Genomic DNA, 27,802 nt, shown 5'->3' with positions numbered 1-27,802 from the left:
TTAATGCTGCCAGCATAAAAGCTATTAATCCATGGAAAAAGGTCAACCTCCAGAAAGCTGAGCTGCATTCACAATGCTAAGCTGCTCTCATATGTATAAGAGTCACGTCGGCAGTGTGTGTGTGCAGACATTGGGGGCTTCGGCAGGCTCGTCTGATTATCCAACCTGGAGGAGGAACAGGAGACAGGGACCAAATGAGATAGTTGCTGGTTCAGAGCTGGAGGAGTCGTGTGTACAGTATCTGTTTGTTTTCCAGGGTGATCTGAAAACACGTGCCCCGACCCGAATTATATGGTCAGATCATCACATGGGTAAATTCCCATTGGGGATTTTTTCCTGTGGGCACAGCCTCATGACAAGAAGTTGAAGCATAAGAACATGTGCAACTTAATTTAAAAACTAAAATGACAGGAAGAGCTCCTAATTTGTTTTTATGTTAAGACTCTGCGAGGCTGCGTATTTGAGCGTGACAGCATGAAAACTGAGGATGGAAGTCAATGGAAGATCAAGGAGGACGTCTTGGCTGAGCCTCAAAGTCAATGTTAAAGTCCCTTTGTCTTTGCGGATCCTTTCAATGTGCAGACAGTAAAAGTGCACGTTGTCACGCTTGCGTGCACCCCCCCGACATATCAGATTTGAGCCATAAGAAATGATCAGCTCTCGGCTGAGGAAGACATCTGCAATTCACTGGCAACGCAAACAACCCCATGTTTAATGAATGACTCGGGAGGAGAGCAGATGTAAACAGTGGTTATGAATCATCAAGCCTGTGTTTTTGGTATCGCATGAATTTCAAACAAAACTTCCAATTTAATTGCTGCTGTTGGGGCTGATGAGAGACAGCGAGATTACAAAATACTCATTCATAAAAATAAAGACCCAAGAGGGAGCAAACGACTCATTATTCATTATTGAGCATTTTTGTAAATGAATCGAGTTTTGAAAAGGATTTGAACAACACTGATATGTTGATTTAATTTCCCATTTTCTTAATGAAGTGGATAGATAACCATATAATCAGACTGGCCATTGGGACCAATGGAATCCTGGTTGACCGGTCGATGTCACGCGAAAGCTAATCTAAATTGTTCTGGCGATACTTTGATTGTTGTACAAGTTGTGAAAAGTTCATCTTTACCCACAATTCATAGCGGCAATGAGCTATTAAAATGGACGGAAATGGTTTTGATTGACAGTCCAGGGCCAAATTCATGTTCCTGTAGAGAACTATAACAAAAATATGTCCATATCTGCAGTGATAACAGCATCAGCCAGCAGAGAGCACACCAAAGCCAATTTACTGAGTGAAACTTTTTATCTAAGAGTCATGACGACCAAACGATTTATTCATTTTAACTGCTTCTTAACCCGACTGAACCAAAATCGGTCAATATGCTTTTTTACTTACGACAGAGACTAGCGACACCTTCGAGGTGTTGGTCGACCAGAAGCACTTAAGTGTTCACTTAATTTCCCCTGAAGGCAGAGACCCTTTAAAAGCGCCACAGCACAGCTCCCCTGGCTCATTTTACACATAAAAACACACAAAAAAAAGAAAAGGAAAAAAGATTTGCACTGAAGTGTTGCTTTTCTCAGTAGCAGGGGAACCTGCGGCATGTGTTGCCATGATTGTATTTTTCTTGGTGTGACATTTTTGAGGGGACTGTCCAAATGCTGGAAATGCATTTGAAAATTGTTGATTCTTCCCAAAAAAATATAAGTTTGAGGGCAAAATATTGATAAAGTAAATTTTTTTGTGATAAATTAATTGCAGTTTAGGCACGGTGATTGTTTTGTTTTGATCAGATCATCGCAGATCTATCGAAATGATGTTATTACATACTTTTGTCTTTGCCTCTGTCAAAGATCAGGGGACAGATGCAGGACCTTTTTGAAACTTTCTTTAACATTGTGAAATAATCCCTTTTCAATGAATTCATGGTGCTTTTTGAAATAAATCAGACATGCTTAGGGGACTGGTGTCTGCAATTTGGTGCAGATCCAAATTAAAATGAGGATCGAATGAATTTAAATGTAGTTATGTAAAGGAAATGTTGGGCCATATTGGAGTACGTTCTCCTTGTTGTATGAGCTTGTAACAAACATCATCATAAATTGTTTGCAGTTCATGCAAAGTGCAGATTTTATGATCCATCTCCAGTTATGCTGCATGGGGGTCAGTTTGTATGAATCCACTGAGAGAACCCTGCCTGTAAAGGATCAAACACTGGGAGCCTTTTGGAATAAATCAGTGAAGAAAATAAATAAACGATATGATACGATTTTTAAAAAAACAACACACAACATGGTACGAGAGAGAGCCTGTTGGTGAGGAACCGCACGTCAAGATCGGTGGGTTTCAAGTGCATGTGTGTGTGTGTGTCTGTGTGTGTGTTGGTCTACTCTGCTGCTGTTGATCCGTAAATTGGTGCCAGACTGGTGTCAAGGCTGCCGGGTTCTGCTGGAATGGCTCTAGTCATCTCTCGTCAGCAGCCTGCCCTGCACAACAAGCTGACAGCACATCTCAGATATGTCACACACATTTCTGCATGTGCACCCAGGTACAGGCTCGGAGAAAAGAAATATACCCAGATATATATATATATATATATATATGTGTGTGAGAGAGGTGTGTGTGCAGGCACAGGGCAGAGATGTGTCTTCCCTCTCCCTGTGTGTCTGCCGCTGTTGTGTCTGTGTTGTTTACACCCTCAGGAACAGTGCCCCAGTTTTCTTTTTTTTTTTTTAAAGGAGGAAGTGTGCGTATCTCCTTGTAGATTCCCCCCCCCCCCCCCTCTCTCTCTCTCTCTCTCTCTCTCTCACTACTGTGCATAAAAACACCTTGCTCATCTCAGCTCTCAGCTCTACTCACTGTTCATTTGTGTGAAGACAAGACCTGAACGGCTTTTCCTTTTTTCTCACATGAGGTTGTATCAATGATAAACTAAAAAAAGAGTGTGTTAGTGTTGTTTTAAACATCAAATGTGTTGCTCTTCCTCAATGATGTAAGTAGGCTGCTGATGGTGCTTTATTTTTTAAAAGGAAGCGGAGTCAGTTATTGTTAAAATGAAAAACAGAATTCAGGTCTGCCTCCATTTTGTCGTACAGCCTGTTACACTGAACCAAAGCTGTTTTCAGACATGAATTCAAGAAATTGTCCAGACAATTTGGGCCGTGCCTTCTACTGCTGCTGTTCCAACATGAGGAACGCAGCGGGGGATTGTCTGGGTCAGACGCGTTCACAACAACAGGAATATCAGGGGAACATTCAGTCGAGGGGGGGAGTCAGGGTAGAGTGGAGGAGGCCGGACATGATGTATATCAGCATCCGCCCTTATCGCAATAGCCTCTTAAATCCTGTTGTCTTTTCTCGTTTTTTATCTTCGTCTGTGTCTTCTATGTCCAATACACCTCTTTTTCATCCTGAGATATTCACATTCTTTTTGCTTTTTTCACTTTTAGGACACAAGTTCGAAATGTCGTCAATGAGCCAACTCACTCCTGGCAAAATCATGGAAAGCAACCTGCCGTTTTGTCACATGGGCGGAGTTTATACTTGGGGTAGCTTGAGGGAAAAACTAAAGAAAGTGTGTGATTGGGACATTTGTATTCCCACATAGAGCCGCTGCATGGGGACCATCTCAGAATATCAGTGCACGTCTGATAGCAGCTCAGCGTTTCACAAAGTCATTGATAAGACTTGAAGGATGCATTTTGCATTTTTTCATGGTCGACCAGTCCAGTGATAAGCTTCTCTGGAGTGGGAACTATGCGCGCGACCAAAATAAAAATGCACATACAGAAACCATGTATAATTTGACGGATCCAGCGTCGTCACTTTGGGGTTATAAATGGCCCCTGCCTTAAGAGATAACCCAACATTGCATCGCATGATCATCTGATGAAGGATGTCCTGGGCTGGACCTATCGTCATAGTTGTTTTAGGTTTCTCTTTTGGCAAACAGTGTTCTACTTGTTGAGCTGAACTGTGCGTTGCAACACATGTTTAGCAATGAAACTACAAAAGAAATCCTCATCTGGCTGAAGAGTAAACGTTTCTATTTTCAAACTTGCAAAGGCATCAGAGCAAACACAGGAGCGATGCCAAGTTTCCCAGGCACACCTGCATGTTTGGCCCTTTTGACTATTTGGCAGTTCTGTGTGTGTGTGGGTGGATCGGCACAGGTTGGGTTCATGCAGATAAAATGCAGAGCAGTGCAGTTCAGTTAATAAAGAAAACTTCAATACAATTAGAGTACTATAGTACATGTTAAAAGCTGGTGTTTTCTGACCCCTATTTATTTATAGTATAAAACACGAATAGAGTTTTTACATATAACTTTATTTTAAAAACACAAACTGTAATAGATTAAACAGCATAGGCACATTTTAAGCTTTAGCCAATTTACCTTCATATCAAAACCTGTTTGACCTAATGGCTGCCTGGCATTGTGGGGAAATAAAGTTCACATAATTTGTCATTAAGAAAATATTTACAAACATATGTGAATATTTGTTAAATGTAAAATGCCATGTCCCCTGGTTAGATGAATTTTCCGTCAACATAATCACATGCACAGCCTCAATGCCTGGATTTAATTTAGACATATAAACATATACATAGTTTATAAGTATAGACAAAAATTGAGCCCAACAGCCGTCTGAGCTCTGAGAGGCATGTCAGAGGTCAGAGGATGATGATATTATGAACTGGGCACAACAAGCTTATCGTTCATTGGCCGGGGCTGCAGGGTAGAGCACGAGAATCCAATAACGAGTGTGTTAGGACAGATGTTAACACTGCCAGATGTGCAAGGGCGATGTTACATACCCGTAGGATATCCTCAAAAAGCCTGGTCTAGTCCGTAACAATCCTGAGGGATTCGGTTGCACACATTCCAGCCTAACTTTGACCTTTTTGAAATCCGACAGTAGCCGTGTCACCGTGTCCACCTTTCCTGAAACCTATCTGACGAGCAGCCGGAGCACTCGACATGAGCATCTGTGTCTGAGCGGAGGACAGAAGAGGATTCCCCCAACAGTCAGTCTCTCTGTGAGGATCAACTGTGGCGTGGCTACAGCTGGAAGGCTCAGTGACTCAACCACTCAGCCAGAGAGGAACCGCCAACCCGACCGGCCCCGTCTGCCTATCAGCTCCTCAACCGCCCGTTGTTCAGTTCAGGGGAGGAATACTAATCGGGACCTTGGTAATATCATCTCAGGATCTTGTCTATCTCACAAACTCAATTAAGTCCTATTGGTTCCCTGAGCAGCATTTCTGCAGAGGGTTCTGTTCCATGCCGGTGACATCAGGTTTCAAATTAACTTCAAGTAGAGCTGTCATTCAACATTTAATAGAACATGTAGGGTTACGCTCCTCCAACATGGTCCTATTTACCAAGTTCATCTTTCCAAAGCATAAAAGACTTTGGCATTACACCCAGAGCTTTAGTGTTTATCTCTTGAAGCTCCAGATTCTTTAAAACACTTCGGCTCCAATTTGAACAAGAACTTCTGATTTCACCACTTATACTAATGTATTGGCTCTTCTCCAAGTAATCCATCTTCTAGTTTAGCTCCATCGAAGTTAATGGACTTTTTATTCCCGATTCTGTTATGCATGATATTTTTTTTGCTTCCTTATTATCATCTAACTTTAAACTCTATAACGCTCAGAGCCTCTGTTGTGGAAGTCAGCTTTCTTGCAGCTTTCTTGCAGTCTGGATTGCCACCTCAACACACACTGATGAGAGCTTAAACTACGAGCTGTCGGCTCCATGTGACCTCTCTGGTTGACAGTACATACACAGCCTGACCTTAAATATCAACAAATGTTGAGTGGATCTTTTCTGATCTAGATACAGGTGATAGGTACTTAATTTGTCCCCGTGGGAAAATTTGTTTGCAGCACAGGCAAAAGCCAACATCATCCAAAATATAAACAACGATTCTTGATATTGGAATCATATTCTTCACATTTCACTTTGGTATGATCTTCTCATGTAATATAAGGTACTTTAGCCCTGTTCCTGACGATGTTGCTTAAAATGAAAAGCTTCCAGCCTGGTATACGGGATGGACGATATTAGGTTCAGTGAGGCCAGCTCAGGGGAGATATTCTCTGTATGGTGAAATTGCTTCCCAGTACAGGCCCCAGGTTTCTCAGAACTGTTCTACAACACAGAGGCTGTCCCTCACGGTGTGTCAGCAGCACTCAGCTGGGGGCTCATATCTCCAAACCTGACACGTGACTCTTTACCCTGGGCATCAATTCATGAGATTGCCATTGGTCAGGAACAAAAGTATTCTTTACAAGACAATATTGCGCATCATGCATCTTAAAAGCAGATAGATATATTAAACACTCTGCTTGAGTTTTTTATGGATGAGTATAAGCTTCCTTTGCCTGTGTGCATGTTTTTTTTAGCTTGAATAGATTTCTGGTGTGTGGGTGTTACTGCACAATAACTATTTCTGACCTGTAGGCATCTGCAGTGAGTTCTTGGCTAAAGTATCGTAACCACAAGATGAAAAACAATATGGAAATACAAATTTACACATTCAGGTCATAAGAAGATGGGAAAAAAATAGTAAATGTCTATTAAACTACAGTAAGAAATGTTTCAGTTTACTAAGATATGACATTAATGAATAGAATAACTCTAAAGGCTGAGAGAGAACAAATATGTGAACACGTATGGACACAAACATTATTGTCCTTGAACCAGCAGTTTCAGTGTAGCTGCTGTGTTGACCAGCTCACGGCATGGAGGGCTGCACAGACACATCAGGAGAGGCTTAACTCAGATTTAAGAGAATGAATTTCCATGATTTACAGCCCGTCTGCGAGAGAGCCCTCACTGTATTGATTTTTACAACTCCTGGGGTGAAGCTTGATAAAATGTTACTTTCATTTCACGGGTGGAAGTAGAAACGACAGAGGGATTCTCGTGGAGGAGACTACAGCGATTACACCTGCAGGGTGGCTGAGCACTGATGGCTTTTCTGTCGCAGCAAACCAAACACACCACCCCCGCACTCTGATCCATCCAATGGGAACAACCCCATGAGCCTGACACAGAAGTCAGTAGTTTGAACCTTGATACGTCTGTCTCTTTATGAATCATTCCTAGATGCTGAATAGCACTAAGAAGCAGTGAAAACTCGGAATACTGTCTTTGCTGTGACTTACTATGAGATATTTTGGTCAATGCAAGACAAAAAGTGGAGGCAGCACCGTGCAGGAATCAGATCTGCACAAACAAATGGTTGTTCAGATGAAATAAATCCCTTTCCACTAAGATTGCATGCCCCCACACGTTTAAAATATCTTATATATCCGTGTTTCCAGTATATAAACTCCATTAAAAGTCAAAGAACATACAAATGGGATGCTGCTTATGCAATGTGGTATTTTTTTAATCAATTTGATTGAGGAATCTTTTTTACGCCTATTTTTTTATCTGGCTTCTTATATTATAATAATAATAATAATAATAAAAAAATCTGTGTAATGTTGGAATATGAAGGACTCCACTTATCGCTGACAGCTTTCTCAAGGAAGTGTGGTCTCACTCATGCTTTTCTACATTGGAAGACAAACCCTCCCTATAAAGATTAACCTCCCACAGAGCTGCACGACCTCATCTGGAGGAAACACACCTCAACTGTCGCTGCTACTGTCGGACTCTGAGTTCTTGAGGACCACTTGTTGCTTTCCGCGTCCTCGTCCCTCCACTGCTCATTTGCACATTACACAGCTCTTGAGGCAACCAGCACAAGTAAGCCATTTGTATTTGCATGGTGCTTGACATTTACACACTGGGTAAGCAATTAGGCCACCACAAGGGTCATTAATACAGTAAAAATGCTGTTTGCTCTGATAGCGACTGCTATGTGTATTCATGGAGAAATGACAACCATGACATCTGCTTTTCTCCATATAAACACGACCTCTGAGGATTTCACTGGATGGATACTCCCACTTTGTTGTGCCTACTCTTCCTCTGTTTTCCCTTCATTCTGCTGTGTGAACACACAGACAGAGATGATAATCCTCATTAAAATGTGTTTGTTTATCACTAGCGCACTGAATCGAAGCAGTGTAAAAACCCACTCTATGAGTACACGTTTTTTTCCCGAGATGTTTCAAAGGCAAACAAGAGCGAACAGGAAACAGTAGGAAGCCAATTCAAGGTAATGGAGGCCGGTGAGAGCAGAGGTGTAAAGAAGGAAAAACTGAATAAGGGCAAAAAGAACTTTAACTACCCTATTAGAGGAGCGAACTGAAAGAGCCCCCATCCTGGAAGGCAGGTTACTAATCAAAGAAAAACCAAATGGCAGCAGCACAGGAGTAACAAAGGAAGATCAACAGATGTGATGAACACCAATGTGTGAAACGTCATAGTTTCTCCAGTTAAATTCAAGAGTACGTACGGAGTTTGAAATCATGGCAAGGTCGAACCAACAGCTTTGGAGTGCTGACTTATTCTTGCTGCAGTTACATAAGAACATCAGATGGTCTAATATGTGGCACAGGCGGCAGAAGGAGGGACAGCAGGCAACTGTGCATGACGGCTAACACTCCAGTGAAAGTTCAACTCGATGAAGTCTCGAGTCAAAACCATGAAGAAGATACTGAAAGAGTTTAACAAAAGGAATTTCCGCCTAAGTGCCTCTCACAGGAAACAAAACATAAAAGCTATTTCTTTTCAGTTTTCAGGCAGCAAAGAGGATGGGGGGGGGGGGGGGGGGTGTCTCTGAATAGTAGATGATGTGGTGGTTTATTTTCTAAATTCACAATCACCAGCATTTGGTGGTGGTCCACTTTTGATTGGAATGTGTTTATATATCATATACAGTGGATATAAAAGTCTACACCCGCCTGTTAAAATGCAAGGTTTTTGTAATGAAAACATATGAGACAAAGATAAATCCTGTCTGAACTTTTTCCACCTTTAATGTGACCTTTTACGTGAACAATTCAATTGAAAAAAACATCTGAAATCTCTTAGGGGGAAAAATGTAACTTAAAAATTTAAATAATGTGGTTGCATAAGTGTATAACAGGGGATGTGGCTGTATTCAAAATTAACCAATCAAATTCAAACTCATGTTAAGTAGTAGTCAGTACACACCTGCCATCATTTACAGTGACTCTGATTAATCCCAAATAAAGTTCAGCTGTTTTAGTAGGATTTTCCTGACATTCTCTTAGTTGCAAGTTACAACAAGAGCTCTGGTCCGCAGAGAGCTTCCTAAGCATCAGAGGGATCTCATTGTTGAAAGGTTTTGGTAAGGAGAAGGGTACAACATCTTCTCCAAGGTATTAGATATACCATGGAACACAGTGAAGACAGCCATCATCAAGTGGAGAAAATATGGCATAACAGTGACAATACCAAGAACTGGACATCCCTCCAAAATTGATGAAAAGACAAGAAGAAAACTGGTCAGGGAGGCTTCCAAGAAGTAGGCTTATTGGAAGCCTCCCTGACCACTGCAACATTAAAGGAGCTGTAGGAATTTCTGGCAAGGACTGGCTGTGTACTACATGCGATAATAATCTTACGTATTCTTCGTATGTTTGGGCTATGGGGCAGGGTGGCAGGGTGACGGAAGCCTTTTCTTACCAAGAAAAACATCCAAGCCGGCTAAATTTTGCAAAAACATACATGAAGTCTTGTTCTGATAAAACCATGGTTGAACTTATTGGCTATAATTCCCATAGGTATGTTTGGCGCGAAAACAACACTGCACATCACCCAAAGAACACCATACCCACAGCGAAGCATGGTGGTGGCAGCATCATGCTTTGGGGCTGTTTTACTTCAGCTGGAACCGGGACCTTAAGGTGGAGGGAATTATGAACAGTTAAAAAATACCTATGTTATATATATGTCAGTTTTGGCACAAAACCCTCAGGCTTCTGTTAGAAAGCTGAAGATGTAGAGGAATTTCACCTATCAGGATGACAGCAACCTAAAGCATAAATCCAAATCAACTAAAGCATGGCTTCACCAGAAGAAGATTCATGTTTTGGAATGGCCCAGCCAAACCCCAGACCTGAATCCAATTGAACATCTGTGGGGTGATCTGAAGAGGGCTGTGCACAGGAGATGCCCTCGCAATCTGACAGATTTGAAACCCTTTTGCAAAGAAGAGTGGGCAAAAATTGCCAAGTCAAGATGTGCCATGCTAATAGACTCCTACCCCAACAGACTGAGTGCTGTAATAAAATCAACAGGTGCTTCAACAAAGTATTAGGTTAAGGGTGTGCACTCTTATGCAAACAGGTTATTGTAAGTTTTGCTAAAAGATTTCAGTTTGTTTTTCCACTGAATTGTTCACGTTATAGGTCACATTAAAGGTGGAAAAAGTTCGGACAGGATTTATCTTTGTCTCATTTGTTTACTTCACAAAAACCTTGCATTTAACAGGGTTGTGTAGAAATTATTTATATCCATATACACAAATGCCATAACATAGCGACATCCTGGAAGGTTGACTCTGTGTTGACGCTGGCCCTCATGGTGTGCAAGGTTTGCGAGACGGTTTGGAACAACAAGGGGGCAATATGAGCCATCTTCAATCCATAAATGTTGATTTTTCATGAATTTATTGGTTTTAATCAGACTGGGATCAATTTGAAGCTCCAAAAACTCATTTAATTGAGCAGCATCTCTTAAACAAATTGATATTTGACAAGAATCGTTTGTCTTCAAATATTGACCGCAGACGGGCGTCCCTGCCAAACACACCTCAGAGTTCCCTCTTTCCTTTTTCTCTCCGGTCGAGCCACTATTCTTTCCGCAGTCTCCTGCTTTGTCCTTATTTGAAGTGGCACATTATTTATCTCTGTAGCACCCATGCAATGCAGACTAAGTGCAGTTTGCGCTTTTGGCCGCTGTACATGTTAATGGAGATTTAAGGATTATCCCAGATGGATGAAGCAGATTCTGTTTGAGCTCGAGCTGACGGATCAATAGTTGGCCCGATGACCAGTGACCACCGTTGTAGAACGTCAGGCCACAGTGGGAGGAGAAATACGGACAGAACACGCTTGGATCAAGACACTGATAAATAACTACAGAGATGTTGAAAAGGGATTTCTGGGATGTTCACAGAGGATTGTGCAGGATCAAATCAAAGATCTCAAAATGAAGGCAAAGGAATCCAATGGAACAATATAAAATGGAGCAGTTGAAAAAGTGACTTGCTAAAGACAGTCATCGATACAAAACACTGTTTGATACTGCTCAAACAAACATCTAGTCATAGCATTACAAATATATATTTCCTCTACTGACAATAAGTTTTCATTTCCAGATTTACTTCTAGCACCACATATTTCCACAAAGGGTCCGAGGTGCCACTGAGAAGAAGTTTACACAACCAGTATTAGGGTTTCAGTAAAAGAGAAGAACTGCAACCCGGGAACTGGCTGACTGGACTGTAATTTGGGACCAGAAGTTAACAGATAAGAAGAAATTATTTCAGTGAGTGATACTTTAATTAAGAACCAACCATTAACAGAAAATACTTAGTTAAATTTGGCAAAAAAGGCTCTTAAACAATTTGAGCAGAAAGGAAGTTTCTGCTCGTTGAACTGATCGTAGTTAAATCAACAGCTAGAAGGTAAAGCAGAGGAATAAAGGTTCTTCAGTAACACATGAGCCCCTGATACTGAGGCATGGATGAACTATGACACCAATCAGCTTTGAGAGCAGACTGAATTAACACAATGCACCATGCACCAAGACTATTGATGGGAACTTTGCAGCAAGTTAACTGTAAGTCATCCACACTGATAAAAGCAGAGGATGATACTGTAAAAGTGCTCCTGGCAAAAAAACTCAATATGAATTTAAGAGCCTTCCAACCTTTTGGTTAGTCCATTACCTGGTGAGCTACAGGGGACTTGTTCATGGTGCTAAAGGATTTTCTTTATCCATTATAAATTCCCTTATATTCCTCCCTTCACGATCATAAATACACTATAAGTGACTATGTGTCATGCTAACCAGAGATTCAGGAAAACTGCTTCAGTTGCTGACTCTTAATTGCTCATAAATAAACAGGGGAATAAGAGAGTGACTGAGGAACACAGAGTGAAGTGACATTAATAGACCACAAGATGTTGACCTGGAGAAATATCAAGGCCGTGAACAGAGTTATTGTTCGGAGACATCATCCCCACAGGTATAAAAACACACTGTGTGGAGGGGTAACTTACTGCTGTGATGCAAAACACCAATATTACAATTTGATTAAAAAATAACTATATTTATATATTTATATCTATGGCATTTATCTAAACAATTTTGCAAGGAGCTTTACAAAATATTTGGGAATAAAACAATACAGAACAAAACAAAACCAGATTAAGAAAGATAGAATTAAAGAAAACATTCAAAACCAAACAAATCTGGTAAAACCAGATAAAAGTCAGACGTTGAAATGCTTTCCTAGGAAAATATGTTTTTAGAAATGACTTAAAAAATAAAGAGCTGACAAGTCAAGTCTTAACTAAGGCAAAAGATTTCCAGAGCCTCTGGGACCTGATGGCAAAAAGTGTCTAAGTGTTTCATTTCATATGTTAATTTGTGTTCTGTTGATTGTTTGTTACATTTTGCTTTTTGCTGATTTATGCATTTGAGTTATATGAAAGTTATTTTTTACGAGTAAAACACGTCTCTTGCCCCGTGAGATCAATGAACCTGTGCTGTGGCACAAAGAAGAGTTTAGTTATTTCCTGGAGGTGAAATTCCCCTGGAGGCAATGTTGCAGTCCTTCATTTCCCCGTTTCCCTCATGCTACATTCTGGCGTGAGAGAAGATTCCTTTATTGAATCTGGGACCTTATGGCCGAAATACCTCTTATACACCAATATTAGTGGGTATATGGTACTCTTTTCCCATTGCCAGTGATAAGCCTGCCTCCGTTTTCTTACCTCCAATGCGTCACAAACACACAAAAAACTGAGTTGCTCTCTTTTCTTGCTACCTTTTCAAATTAGCACATCTAATCAGAACAGATTTAATCTTTTGTCTGCTGCAGAGTCACTTGCCCCGGGAGTGAACGCCGATTCATTCCATTGACATTACAGACAAAAAACGGATGTAAGTGGGTGTCGGTGCGATTTTTGACCAGTGGACAGATCTTTTGGTTACCAGCCTTGACTTAGAGACTATTAGCAAGTGTTGGTTAGAGGATTTCAGCTTGGAGCGTATCAAGTGAGTAGTTCTGAAATATCACTCGGGGCCAGACCGTGCTGAGCTCTAAAAGAATCTCAAAATCAATTGAACATTTATTTTTCTACTGCAACAACTCAGACTCCAAACTGCAGCTCCGCACAGCAAACGTGCACATTAGGATGTTAAACCAGTGGGTTTTCTTTAGGTAGAACAAGACATGAGTGGTCACCCATTACAAATACATAATAAAAGATTGATTTATATCAAGTGGACCAGTTCAGTCTATTTTTAGCTGCTCTCGGCCTCCACCAACAGTTCAGCAGTTGGGATTTTGATGCGTACCTCCAGCCTTGTTGTTCATTAATGCATGAAGCTGCCCTCGCTCCAGCCCTTGTAACCGCCACCCTCCCTCACACTGCATTGAAGGCAGAAGAGAGCAGGGCTTTGGAAACCTCAGCTCTGAGCCTCACGTTCCACTGGAGGCTAAATCATCACGGTAATTAGCACAGGTACCAGAAATCTGTGGGAATTCTCTGGTATCCTACTGTAAGAGTGTGTGTATGTGGATTCGTTCACCTGATTAAAGACACACATGGAACCTCTGACTGATAATATTTAGGTTTGTTTCCCCTGAATAATGATGCATGAGGTGTTTCTTTAGTTCAAATTTAATTCTATACACTATTTCTAGCAGGATTTTAACCACTCTTACTACTCTCCGAATTTAGAGGAAATGGAAACCAGAAGACGAGAGATATCCACACACCAGGTGATGCTTCTCGTGACTTGTGCCCATTTTCCCTTTGGTCGAGATGCTGTGGTTTGTCAAGGTGATGAATGAATGACGACTCTAACTACGTGTGTTTTATGTCATTTAGCAGAAGGCAGAAAATCAGTTCTAGTATTCACCCGTGTTGGTAATTTTTATCTAGATGCCAGAGGCTCCACTTGCATCGATCGCCCACCTTCCATAAAACAACCAGCAAACAGATCATTTTCATTCGTGACAGGTTTCTCATCAGGCCTGATAGAATGCATTCACACGGAGCTATCGCCTCGGCTCTGGTGTGGACTCAACACACACTCACACTTGTGTGATCGTACACACACAGTGGAAGATCGTAATTCGCAATTCTGGTGATCGTCGTGTATTTATTCTCATGCTTTTCATCAGGTATGTAAACAAAACGTGTTTACACAACAAGAATAGCTTCTGTCACATCCGCCCTGGTCACAACATAATGGGGAATAGTAAAGTCCATCAAAGCTTCCTTACAGTAGGTGGTTACATAGTAGCTCTACCTGCAGGGCTGGTGCATGATGTCATAAGCTGTCAGATAAACATGCCGGGGTTATTGAAGTGCAATGCAACTCCAAGCATAAGAGACATATTCTAAATGCATACCCTATTGGTGAACCAGTTTATACAACAGCAGAGGATAGCTATGTAAAATCGTATTGGTGCAGCACAGTTAATAAGCTAACATAGCTTCCACGACTTGTTCTCCTTTCCCTTAAAAGTACTAATGACTTGTCAGTAGAGCCCAACATGCAACTAATTTAAATCACTGATCACGTTGATTTTATTGATATTAATTAATTTCTTTGTTCACCCTGTCGTAGGCTTGCCCTTAAGTTACTGTTACAATGCAAATCCAATAAGTCCATAAAGTAGTTTAACATTTAAGCTGTGACAACTGGACAGATGGACAGAAAATTTGTTGCTAAATTTCAGTTCCTCAAATGTATTGACTTGATGCTTTTCTTTATTGTACATGATGCTAAACTTAATATCTGAACCTCCACCAAGGAGATTATTTCTATCTGAGTTTGTTGGTTTCTCTGTTAGTTAGCAGGATTACATCCAGGATCCCTTTTTAGGATCACTGACATTTTGATGTTTTTCAACATGCTCGTTGATTTCTCCGAGATTAACTCGTAGATCTTGGACCAGTATTTATTTGTGTCGGGCAGATTCAAACAAAAAATTTGATCCAGTGAATTGGAATGTGGTTTCATGAGGGGAATGTTGGACCTTGGGGGAGATTTGTGTTTTCTGAGTGCCCTTCTAGTTGTATTTTAGACTATTGGTCTGACTAAAGATATCTGGAACCACCGTGGGCCTAAATACTATTTCACTATTTTCTGACATTCTATGGGCAGGATAAATATAGATAATGAATATAATCATTAGTTGCCGCCCACAGAGATGCAACACAAATCTAACTGTGCACAGATCTTAAAGTCATTCTTTTTTAACATCTGAATCTTCTTACAGTGAAAGGTCGTTTTAATAGGAAATTGGACTGAGGTCTCCACCAATGAAATACCATGCAGCTGACACATGGAGATGAAAGCACGGGAGCAAAGGGGGGTTATGGGAGGGTGTCTCTAATAGGCAGAGCATATGACAGCAGCTTTAGAGTAGTGGCCCAAGAGGTCGGAAAATGAATAAAAATGTTGGTGAGAAAATATCAGATCTACCAGAGTACGAGCGACTCCTGGCTTGAGCATTCTCAAGGGACGCTCTCGGTTTCACACCAGCGACTCAGGAATAAGCTGCTCGTCTCTATTCTTCCCTGCAAACAGCAGCCCTGCACTTTCAATTTCATACTGATGCAGACTGGGAGAGCCTGCGCATCAAGCCGCTCTGAGCTTTTATGCATTCTGAAATGGGCATTACAGTGAAAAACAGATGCCCTCAGTCCGCTGGGTTCGTCTGCCGCCGATGACGCAGCCCCTAACAAGTGCGGCTGAAGCCACTGCACTGCTCAAGACTCTCCCCCTCAAGGATTTCATTTCTAAAAGGACCACTAAAGTGATGTGGCAAGTCAATTTGACAATCATGAAAGGTAGCACTTACAAGTGCAGGCTCCTGATAAAGAAAGCCTGCAGAGGGAGAGTCCAGTGAAGTGAGGGAATGGGGAACTGGCTCTAAAGAAAACCATCCGACCATGAAATGCTCAACCTTTCCACTTGAGAGACGGTAGGAGACGGTGTGAGCGGGACGGGAAGACGACATCAGCCCGAGGGAGTTGCATGCTCTGGCACCACCGTTTCGTCATAAGCAAACTATACAATCAAACACTTCCTCCTTTCCATTTGGGGATTTAATATCATAGCCTCTGAAGAATAATTAAGATTTTCATCTTATTTGAAATAGTTCTTCTTTTTCCCTTTTGTTATCTAGAGACGGCCACAAGTTGCGTTTTACGCCACAGTCCGCAACCGGGGAGGATTCCACTCCTCTTCTTACATTTCAGAAGAGATGCCTGATGCAGGGACGAGCCTGGAGGAGAAATTAGCCGGGAGTTTATTGGCTCGGATACAAAAGGAGCAGTTTGAAAAGGGGGGTTGAGATGATTGTACTCTCCTTTATTCCGCGGTGTGTCTTTTGTGCCGCACTGCACAGTCACTTTGATGCTATCTCTGTCATTCGGGGCGCACGCCGCGGATTGGGTGCCTCGCACAAAAGAATATGATGCACTACCAGAGGCCTTGAAGCAGTTCTTTCCATTTTCTGAAAGAGTGGGACTGTCTTTGAATCACCTCATCCGAGTATAGCTCTTTATCAAAGGACGCCATCACGGTAAAAGCCTCTGTAATGTGTTTAATAGAGAGAGAGAGAATTCAACAGAGTGGATTCTAGTTAATGAAAATGATCTGGATATAGGGAAACAACACTACTTTGTACAAAACAATATTTTTTGCAGAATTCTCCTTTCCCTCTCCCCCCTATACTCTGCATAAATATAACCCTGAAGGTAGAGCCTGAAAATGGGTGTACGCTATAATCAAATACCTCTAATGGTTGGAAAAGGTTGCTCGTCGGATCCTCACCTGCAAAGTAACACAGGGATAATGGGGAGAATGGTTGAACCACGCTTCCAGAGGCGCATATGAAGAGGCTAGAGGAACGGGGGCATTATCAGAGTAGTTCGCACACTTAGGAGGAAAAAATGTAAGATCTCTGAGTGGGAGAGCTGAGGTCTGATCAGAACCTCCATTAGCACAGGAAGTAAAGGTTACACGGAGCATGGGCAGCTGTGTGAAGAGCGGAGCAAGGTAGAGTGTGTCGAGGGAGCACCGCTCTCCGACCAACATGCAGCACTTCTACACGGACTAAACGTGACCCCGGTGATAGAGGGGAAAAAACACTTGAAGATAAAAGACTCTGATGAAACGTAATCATGGTAACGAGAGCCGATGCAGACGAGGCCGAACCTGAGCAGCAATTAACTGCATTTATCAGCTGAAACGCAGGTTTGGCAATCAACACTTAGATGCGAGATTTCATGGCAGCAATTTTAAGCTTACTACCGAGACGGCAAATCATCGGTGATCCACGTGCGGGCGTCAGAAACGCTGCAATTACTGAATGTGTCAAGTGCCGTGGCAGGGAGAATCGTGAGATTGTGCAGTACGTAGACACATCTGTGTGGATGAACAGGAGCAGTGATCACAGGAAAACAACAGAGATGGGAGAGGTTGGCCACATGAAGGATGCATCTTAATCTTATTCAGCCCATAGCTCTGTTAGATTATTAAAGAGCAGGTAAGTTATTTACCCATTGTGAAATTAAGATTTGTCAACCGAAAGATTTATTGATCTGAACTGGACACCCTTCTTAATAAAGATGCACAATTTTAAAACTGCTCAGAAAAACACATAAACATACAAAGAAATAATGTTGTATATATGGTATTTATATATAAACAGCATTTTCCAATAGTTTTCTTTTTTTGTAAGGTGCATTGTTGGACTTTTGCGTTTGCTTTATTGCTCTGCGTACACATTGCATCCATGCAAAAGGTATTGGAAATCTGGATGTTTTTACTCCAGGTTGGTTCAGTGATACCTGTAGTATCTGGTACTAACAGCAAACTGTGGTTTTAATACTCACAGAATCCTGGAGGCAGCAAAAAAAAAAATTGTCCGGGGATCATTGCTTTTTTTCATCAGTCTGTGGGAAAACATGATCTGATTTAATGCTGCACACGACACTAGTCTGCAAACAAGAGGTTTGCAGCAGGTCGGAAATGACTCACCTTGTAGAAACATTTTTATGAAAAACAAGCTGGAAAAAGAGCTTGTTTCCTATGTTTCCTGTGGCTACTTGTGTTTCCTGTGGCTACTTCAACGAGTGTTTCTGCCAGTTAAATGGTTTCAATTTGAAACTGTAAGAAAAATGTCAGGTTTGCATTTGCAGCATCTTGAAGGACTTTCTTTCTTATGAATGTTGCCACACAGACTCAGTTCCAGTTCCCAGTTCACAATCCTACAAATATTGCAATAGTTTCAAGAGATAGGACAAAAGGTTGATTTAATTCATTTAGAAAAAACCTTCTTGATCACAGCGTCTTCATCTATAAGTGTGAATATATACTTTCTATATATTATCTGCAATTAATTGTGTTGGAGTGTGCATCTGTAATAGGGTAAAAAAGATTGTGTAAAATCAACAAATTCTACAATAATGTCACCTCGTATGGGGTGCAGGATTGTGTTAATTTATTAATTTATAATCCCCACGATGCATTTCCTTAACAAAATCCATAGGATTCTAGGTCAATCCTCCTCCACTGAATTTAATTTCATGGCTTAAGTCAAGCAGTGATTAAGTAGGAGAGAATTCCAGTGGAATAATGGTGAATTGTACAGTAAGCGAAGTGGCCCCTTCAAACCCCCAAGGTAATGAATTAAGAATGAGACGGCATTTCCTGCTCTGCACTCGGAGGATTAGGGACACAAGGACCGCAGAGGGACGACGAGACAGTGATTCTGATGGATACTATTGTGTGGGAGGGGAGCACTAAGTCCCACTGCTCTTCCCGCTGATTGATTTGAATGACTGGGGGAGGACAGGGAGGAGGAGGGGGACTAGAGGTTCTGTCTGTGCTGGGGAGGTCTTATCATCCCCTTGGCTGTCTGGCCTGCCGGAGCCTAGTTTATTTTGAAGAGAGGAAGTCAATAACAGCGGCTGGTACACACAATAGCTCTCCCTTCCATGTCCAAACACTGGTCAATGGTTGGTTTATGTGCTGAACACGTGTCGTACAATCCCATCATTTATTTGCTAATAACATACACATCATTTATTTTTATTGACTACCACAGCGAATGATTAACTCTCTAATGGCACAGCAGCCGATCCCGTGCGAGAGAGAGCAATATGTGTGTTCTGCCTGAATAATGTCACCTGATATAATTGATTTTTTTTTCCATTTGAAATGAAAAATCTGGGAGCATTTAATCGGATGTATATAAATATGTAGCCTATGCATGGATTTCTGCTTAATGGGATTCCCAACCTCCCCAGAAAGGCAATTATCCATGTTGCCGACATGGTAAATGTCTGAGACACGTTCAGGGAGCTTTATGTTGGAAACAGTAACTTGCACGACCTCTTATTGTGTAAATATCTGAATAGAACAGATATATACGCTGGTGACTCACCAAGTGCCAGATGGGATTGGGTCCAGATCCCTGCACAACCCTCAAAGGATAAGCCGTGTAAATAATGGAGTGATAGTTTAGAATAGAATAGAACAGAAAAGTCAGCCGGGATTGTTGCCAGCTCCCCAATGCGACATAGATAATGGATGGAGGAATAGAACAAAATAGAATAGAATAGACTTGGTGTGCTTACTGATGTGTACAGGTGGCCTTCCCCGTTCATGGCGATGTATAACCCTGTCTTCACGGACTGAATGGCGACAACTCTGAGGCCCACAGGAATAAGGTTGAACAAAGCTGAAAAACACAGTGAACAGGCACACACATACATAAGATATACCATATATATAATAAAACACCATCACCATATATAGAGCTACATGTAATGCACTGGGGGGACATCATGTTGTGATGCATCGTCCGAGTGCAAGCTGCCCGTCATTAATGCTTCACAGAGCATAGTTAATACAGTTGCTATAGCTGTTGCATTGAGGTAATCTGTGAAGATAAATTGCAGCGCGGCCGGTGAACCGGACCAGCCTTGCATAGCCTGGGTCACCCAGAGCTACTTGAGGAGTGGCTGTAATTGGGGCCACCAGTGGTGCACGGCAAACTTAATGGGCCTTTTGCTGTTGTAACAGACTCCCTGGGCCTGGGTTTGGTAATGGATATTGTTTGTACTGGTGAGAAACAACAGAAGTGGCCTGGCTGTGACATTAAGTGTATATGGAAGAATTAAAGGCACGAACTGACCTCCGCTGACCCTTTAAGTGATCGCTATTGGCAGGTTTGGAGCATAAGTGAAGGCCAAGGGAACTACTTTATGGGCTAATTTAAAAAATGACACGTTTAATGTGGAGACTGTCAGTGACGACACTTGAAATGGTATCGTGAGTTTTAATAATGTACAATGTATCTCTTGTGCACACTATATGACACCCCACTGTTTCAATAAGTCCTGTCCTTCAGCGTATCGGATTTGACATGTGCCACATCTCCTCATGCGGACAGGAGTAAGTGACACAATGTAGAGTGTCAGACCAGCGTTAGCACCGAGCGCAGGAATCAAATTAAACACCTTGCCTGAAGCACTGGAGGAGCGGTGCCAGAACGAGCTAATAATACCTTTTCCTCCCCGTTAGGCCTACTGTTTCCTGGTCCACTTTCCCTCTCCGAGCAGAGGAGAAATCCATGCAAGCCCGTATGGCCGCAATTTAAGAACACCCCTCGGATCCAGACAATGAAAAATGAAGGGGAGAATCGGCCTTGAGGTTGGAGAAAGTTACCTACAGGGTTTCTGTTCCATTTTTTCCTGCAAGTGAGGAATAAATCTAGACCAGGAAATCCTCTCCAACTTGTACCATGGATTATTTTGGGCTAGAAGTGGCTATACAATTAAAATGATAACAAATAAAAGTGTGAAGTGTTAGAAGGCCACTGTCGAGATACTCACAGGAATTACTGCTGTCATCCTTGGTCCCATCAAGAGAGCCATCGGGATTCATTTGCAAGTAGTATCCCTGCCTGCAATATAACCTGGTCACTATACCCTTGAGCTGGGGATCTGCAGGGAAGAAACAAGAAAGCAAGAGCAGAGTTAGCAAGGACCGAGATGATGAAGGTTGCAAAACACCTCAAAGGGCTGCCAAACCAGCAGCACTTTCTGATTCCTGTGTATGTTCACAGGCGACTCCCACAGCCAACTTCCTGGGGCACATAAGCCCCCCGCCAGGCTCAGAGATAGACCATCCAATTATAGGCAGCAGAATTAATCTGTGGTCGCCCGACTCCCGTAATGAACCCAACAGCACCCTCTCCGGGTTCTTAGCGTGCAGGATGTGAGGAGTGTCTGTGCTCTGCCCCGTCTAGCTGACCCAACATGGGAATTAGCCACATATCTCCTGTAAATAAATCACCACTGCTGTTAAATTGCCCGGCGCGACGGCTCAACCGGTCATGTTCTGATTTAATTGGCATTTTGCGGGTTTGTAATAACAGCAACAAAAGAGAAAGTGAAAATATAAAAAAAAGAAAAAGTGAGTCAAAAAACATTTTAATAAACCTGCACGCGATCGCACTTTGGGATGTCGCTGGAGAGATATTACTCGTGCTCAAGCTGTGCGACAATATTTCTTCCTCTGCGTGTGGGTGGGTGTGTGCATGGGCAACCACTGGGGTCATATACCCTCAACATTAGTCTTATTGTGCAGACAGCCATCACACCAGATTTCATTCTCAGAGCCTAAGCCGTGCCCCCTTGCAAGCCTCTGTGTGCGAGTGCAAGAGAGAGGGAGACTGAGAGAGAGAGAGAGAGAGAGAGAGAGAGAGAGAGAGAGAGAGCGAGAGAGAGAGAGAGAAAGAGAGAGAAGGAAAAATAAAAGAGAGGGAGAGTGCGGCCACAGAGGAAAAACCAAGAGGTCTTGCTAAGGGCAGAGAGAGTTTACTGCTCAAGGCAGAGTCTTTCGGGCGATGGCATTAGGTGGCTCTGAGACCTTTACAGCCTCTCCCTCCTGTTGCATTCAAACATAACTTCTATACCAGCATTCAGCAGCAGGGCTCTGTCTCTCCAGGACAATAAAAAGGTTGCGACAGCGCTTGACTGTCAGAGCATCTCGGCTATAGGAGTCAAGAAGGCTGACATGACGGTGACAGCAGCAGCTCTCTGGTTTGCCATTATACTCTCACTGTCAAACCTGCAGCAGCTTCTCTGCAAGGTCCACATGTCAGAGTGCAGACGTGATCAGTGCTCCGTTTGCTGGCTTCAACATCTAATGAACTAACACTTTCTAACATTCAAATGGAAGCTTGACTTTGTAAATGAGATCCAACAGGCATCTTGTTGTTGTTCCCACTCTTATACCCACCTACAACTTCATGGAACAGGCGCAATTTATGAACTGTAGCCTGCTCTTGCTAGTGTTTGTAAGATTACCAACCCGAACTTTAAACTGTAAAAATCATATATTTTTTAACTAATTTATTAATTTAGTGTTGAAGCTCATCTCAACAAATAAAGATAATTACTAAATGAAAAAGATAACCATTTCATGACAATTTTATACATTTAAAATCAATTTAGATTTCTGTTTTGACTTACGATGAAAATGAGAAAATGAGATTATGTCTTTTAATTCAGTGTTGAAAATGGATTCCGATTATTAAGTCATCAAAATATCTGAAGAAAGTTTCCCGACGGAGTTTATAAAAGTCTTGTTTTGTTCAAACAGACGTCCAAACCCATAGATATTCAATTTTCACGGATACAGAATAATACAAACACATTTCACACTGCAGGAGCTGAAGTCTACAAAATGACTTTAAAGAATTTCTGTGAGTTTAATCTCACAAAGACAGAAACAAAAGAAAACTAGAAAAAAAAAGAAAGCTGACCTGATTCGATTGTGTGGGTGAACATTGAAATGCTGCTGGGGAAAAAACTTTGCTTTTGCTTAAGACCAGAAACAATTTCCTGATTTTCTTTCATTGTGTTTCAGCTCTTTTACTACATCACCCTCTAGCTCCGTATTTTCATTATTAGTTTGTTCTCCAGTCACTGTCACTACAAAGAGCCGAATGCAATCGCTAACTATGCAAAGAGCACGTGAGCATCCAGTTATCAAAGACCATCGAGCATAACCTCAGGAACACACCCTAATCTCCTTCGATCCAGTGACGGTGGAGATGGGTGAGTGTTCATGCAGCAGGGAGACACGTTCGCCAAGTCAAAGACACACCCGTGCACGCAAGCACAAGCACTGCACACACATTTCATATGGATTTTTAATGAGCGCACAATTCCCTTGAGCACATACTCCTCCACGGACACACAAAGCACCTAACCTGCGATCGATTAACTACTTTTATCAGCAGCATTTAAACAAGGTGGGGGAGTGAGATTGATTCGGAAGGCAGATCAGTGGGAGGCAATCTGGAAGAATTAAAATGGCATAACTGCTCGCTGGCAATGTGAATACTATATCTGAGTGTGTCTGTGTGTGTGTGTGTGTGTGTGTGTGTGTGTGTGTGTGTGTGTGCGTGTAGGTGAACTGTAGGTGCTATAAATCATTTGATGTTAGCTGTGTTCCCTGGGGCGAGCCAGCCAGTACATGTCTCTCTCTCACACACACACACACACACACACACACACACACACACACACACACACACACACACACACACACACACACACACACACACACACTCAAACACACACACACACACACACACAAACATGGATTTCCCCGTCAGCTTCAGTATCTCTGAGCTGCAGCTACAGTGAGACGAAAATCTGTAGATTTTCAAGTAATTTATCAAAATTGATAAGAACTGGCAGGGAAAACACAAACAGCTATGAGAAAGCGTGCGAGATAAGTAGCCATGATTTATGATCGTTCACATGTTATTCCTATAGTGAGAGGTATATTCACATCCTTAAATACCAGGGACATCATTTACGGATGGTACTTTAACGTCACCCATTCATGTATGCCAGTGGATACATTATTCTGACAGAATTGCTTGTGTGATTGTGAAGCTGCCAAACCCATTCATACAAATCATGCTGAAGGTCAAAGTCACTCATGGGCACTGGATAAAATGTTTCATATGTAAGACCTCTGCCCTTACAAGAAAACATCATTCATAATCTCTCATTATTTACTTATTATTCATTTTCCATTTAATATAAAATATAGACTAAGTCAGACAATTTATTAAACTGGAGTGTCACATACCTCCGCCAAGGCCCAACCCTCCCCTAAAATTAAACCAACCTGCTGCAAATTTCACTTAATTTCAATCAGTCCCCTCAAGTTTTTCAATCAAGACTCACATATAATTCTCTATGAAATCAATGCAAATGCTGAAAAACGCTGCATCTCGCAATGCTAAGAAAGTGGAAGGGCAAAAGGAGGATCCCTAACCCTATTCCACCGACGTCCATGGTAATCTGTCCTGTAGCTTTTGTCTAATCTTGCAAACTAACAAACACTGATGTAAACAACTTTCTTGATGAAGGTAATCATGAAGCAAATTGGAGAAAGACAATGAGGAAGACGTTTTATGCAAAGCAATAGAGAAAAGGCACATTTCCAGTTTTATCACACAAGCTTGATATGACGCGTGCACTTTTTCAAAACCCAGATCTGATAGGAAACGGTCTCAGTGGGATTCCCTGAGTATCTTTCTCCTCGTCTGTCTGGATATTCACCTTTTTTTCTTAAGCAGAAACAATAGTGCTTCTTATCACCGAGGAGCATCCCTCCTCTGCTGCTGTTGGACTTTCCCAGTTGCACCTGTATTAGTTGTTTCTAACAACAGAAGGTCTCCATGTTCCTCCTCACCACTTCTTTGTTTCTAGAGAGACTGAGAGGTGGTTTGGCAGCAGCGGGGGCGGGGGGGGGGGGGGTGTATGTGTGTGTGTGTGTTGTTCTGCAGCAGACCTCCCCTCTGCATATAAACTCAACTGTCACCAAGAGGTTGAGATTTTTTTTTTTTTTTTCCCCAAGCGACACAAAGCTCCCTCCTTCCCTTCCTGTCTTAATTTCTGTTGTGGCATTCCTCTGCTTACGTGTGTGTGTGTGCATGTGCAGACACCCATGTTGTGCTCAGTGCCAAACAAACACAGACAGACACACACACACACACACGGAGGGGCGCAGCTGCAGCAGCAGTTGTAGACTGTTGTCACGCCGTCACCTGCTTGACCCACTTTGGATGTTTCTGGAATAGGACAAGGGCTTTTCCGGCCTGCGGAGGAGAAACCTCTGCATGTTGCTTCTGTTGTCGTGGAGAACCACCTCTCTCATCTCACGTACACATCAACATCTCGGACATTTTCAACAATAACTCATCGGATGCAGACGGCTCTGAAGGCTGACTGATGAGGCACCGCCGTGTCCTGTCAACACACACCGCAACAAATAGCCACAGAGCAACAAAGCCATAACCTCAAATGGCTTTTCCAGATCGTGAAAGATAATCTAATTGTCTGATCTGTGTAACATGATCCAATGATCTACGGATCTAATCTGGTGAGATAATTAGAGCTGGAGCAGTGAGATTATGGCCGAGTCAAAACTGGATGTGGCCGAGCTCCCTTTACTGGGTTTGAGCGTAATAGGATTGACAACTCAAATCTAATCCCTGAAAAAAATTATCTGACTTGCTTTCCATCTGTCGTCAAAACATGGAGGATTTAGAGAAAACACAAATATTCCCACAAATAAATAACACAAAGTGTCGGAGGAGGTCAGGAAAAGAACATCTCTGCACTCAACACTTTCCATTTTAATGTTTGATTCCCTTGAACTATAACTCTGCTGTTTTAAGAACAACACTTTATATATTAAGGTGAACTGCTGCACGTCTCAAAAACCGAGGTCAACCAACTGATGCTGCAGGTCTAAAGATTAAGGCTCCAGAATAGAGGTGTCAAGGCTTTATTTGCAGCAGCTGCTCCTACACTCTCTGGAATACTTCACCTTTAAAGTCATATCAGAGCTGCTCAGATGCTGCAAATGTTCTAATCATTGCTAAAGACCCTCTTTTCTCACTAACTCAATTCAAAATTTCAATATCTAAATCAGGGGCCATAAAGGCACCACAATTGACTCAGATGGGCCAATTACATGTCCAACATCCGTGCACAGCACCTGATTCAGTAAGCAACACTTTCCATCGATTCCATCTGCTGTTTCTCAGAATTTGAATCCTCATCCCTCACATATCTCTGTTTTTTAACATATATTTTGATATTCTTTCATTTGAAGCCTGTTCGGCACCTTGTTTAACTGTGGTTGTTTTAAACTTGATTTTTTAAATATAATTTCAAATATTACATAAGATAGAATGAAGATGAGGATTGTTAGTATTGATTCGCGATAGTTATGCTAACACTTTCTTTGAGTCTGACCCAAATGATCAGGCTCAAAAGCCCAATTGATGTCAGTGTCAATCAATGCAGCCCGTAACAATAGCTAATCTGAAGCCTGGCCCGGAGGATCGATGCTCAAAGCCAAAGGGAATACTGGTGTTAAAGTACATTTCAGACACCTCATCCTGACACATCTCAGTGGGCATCTGATTCTGACTTCAATACACATCACCTAGTGGATGCTCAAAGAGCTGCTCTGTTCTCTGAAGGCTCAGGTAAAACTAGTGTCCCTCTCCCATTGGAGATGAAGATGACTGTGTACGTCTGTCTGTTTTATCAATATCTGATTGGTTGTGCATTCGTTATTCTCTGAAAAAAGCTCTTCTGGACTCAAATATTACATTAAGCACACCAAACAAGTCATCATTCTTCCTAAATTGTGTGCTCCTTTGATAATGCAAAGAATACAAGGGAGGAAGAGGAGAGAGAAGGAAAGTGGGTGAGAGAGAAACAGTGATATGTGCAGTATTTCCCAAAGGCTCCCCGGACAGCAAAGTCTGATATCACTTGGTAAAAGATCATTCTTAATTCTCTTTTGGGCCTAAAATTAATGAAGTTTATTCCCATTAGGCCTTAACACACAAATAACGTTGTATTAACGCCACTAGAAAACAGTTTGCTCTGATTAGAGCTTCAAAAAAATGAGGACAGAATACCCTTTTCCAAACAGATTTCTTATATTGAAACTGATTTTTAAATGTATCTTTATATTGGTAAGTGTTTGGCATCTTCCAGGCACCAGGACCATGCCTCTGCAGCCTCAAGACACTGTTACAGTGGATTATCATTGTTCAGGGGATCAGGAAGGCCCCTTGCTGCTCTGTGAAATGGCCGTTACAGGCGGGATGTTGTAAAGTCATTTCAGGATGACATGGTATCCATTGTTGACTTTTTGTTCTATTGGCATAGCCAGACATTATTTCCTCGCACAAATGACACCATCATCTGTCCACATCTGTGATCTGCAGGGGCTTCTGGACACGACTGATGATACCAAAAGAGCCCAATGCAGAGGTGGCACAGAGGGACAGCAGGGGACAGAGACACACACACACACATTGGGCAGAAACAGCAGCCTGGAGGACGGCCGATTTAAACCTGCCATTCTGATGCACCCTGACCCATGTCCAGATGTGTCCTCTATGTGGCGTTATATAGACCCTGTCCTTTCAAAGCCATTTAATCCACGTAATCATGGGGGCTTGTGCAGGGGAC

At 42.0% G+C, this 27,802-nt stretch overlaps 1 protein-coding gene across 2 annotated transcripts in view; it reads right to left on the bottom strand.

Annotated features, from left to right (window-relative positions):
- fgf14 (fibroblast growth factor 14) overlaps positions 1-27,802 on the bottom strand; it is a 99,032-nt gene that overhangs the window by 6,758 nt on the left and 64,472 nt on the right. For both annotated transcript variants that reach the window (XM_053440621.1, XM_053440620.1), the window contains exons 2-3: positions 21,107-21,217; positions 19,847-19,950 (exon numbers count right to left, since the gene is read on the bottom strand). In XM_053440621.1, coding sequence (XP_053296596.1) covers positions 19,847-19,950; positions 21,107-21,217 — 215 coding nt within the window. The remainder of the gene's footprint in view (positions 1-19,846; positions 19,951-21,106; positions 21,218-27,802) is intronic.

The sequence above is a fragment of the Pleuronectes platessa genome, chromosome 14 (genome assembly GCF_947347685.1).
Source record: "Pleuronectes platessa chromosome 14, fPlePla1.1, whole genome shotgun sequence".
Taxonomy (NCBI): Eukaryota; Metazoa; Chordata; class Actinopteri; order Pleuronectiformes; family Pleuronectidae; genus Pleuronectes; species Pleuronectes platessa.
This window is presented reverse-complemented; position numbering and strand designations above follow the sequence as displayed.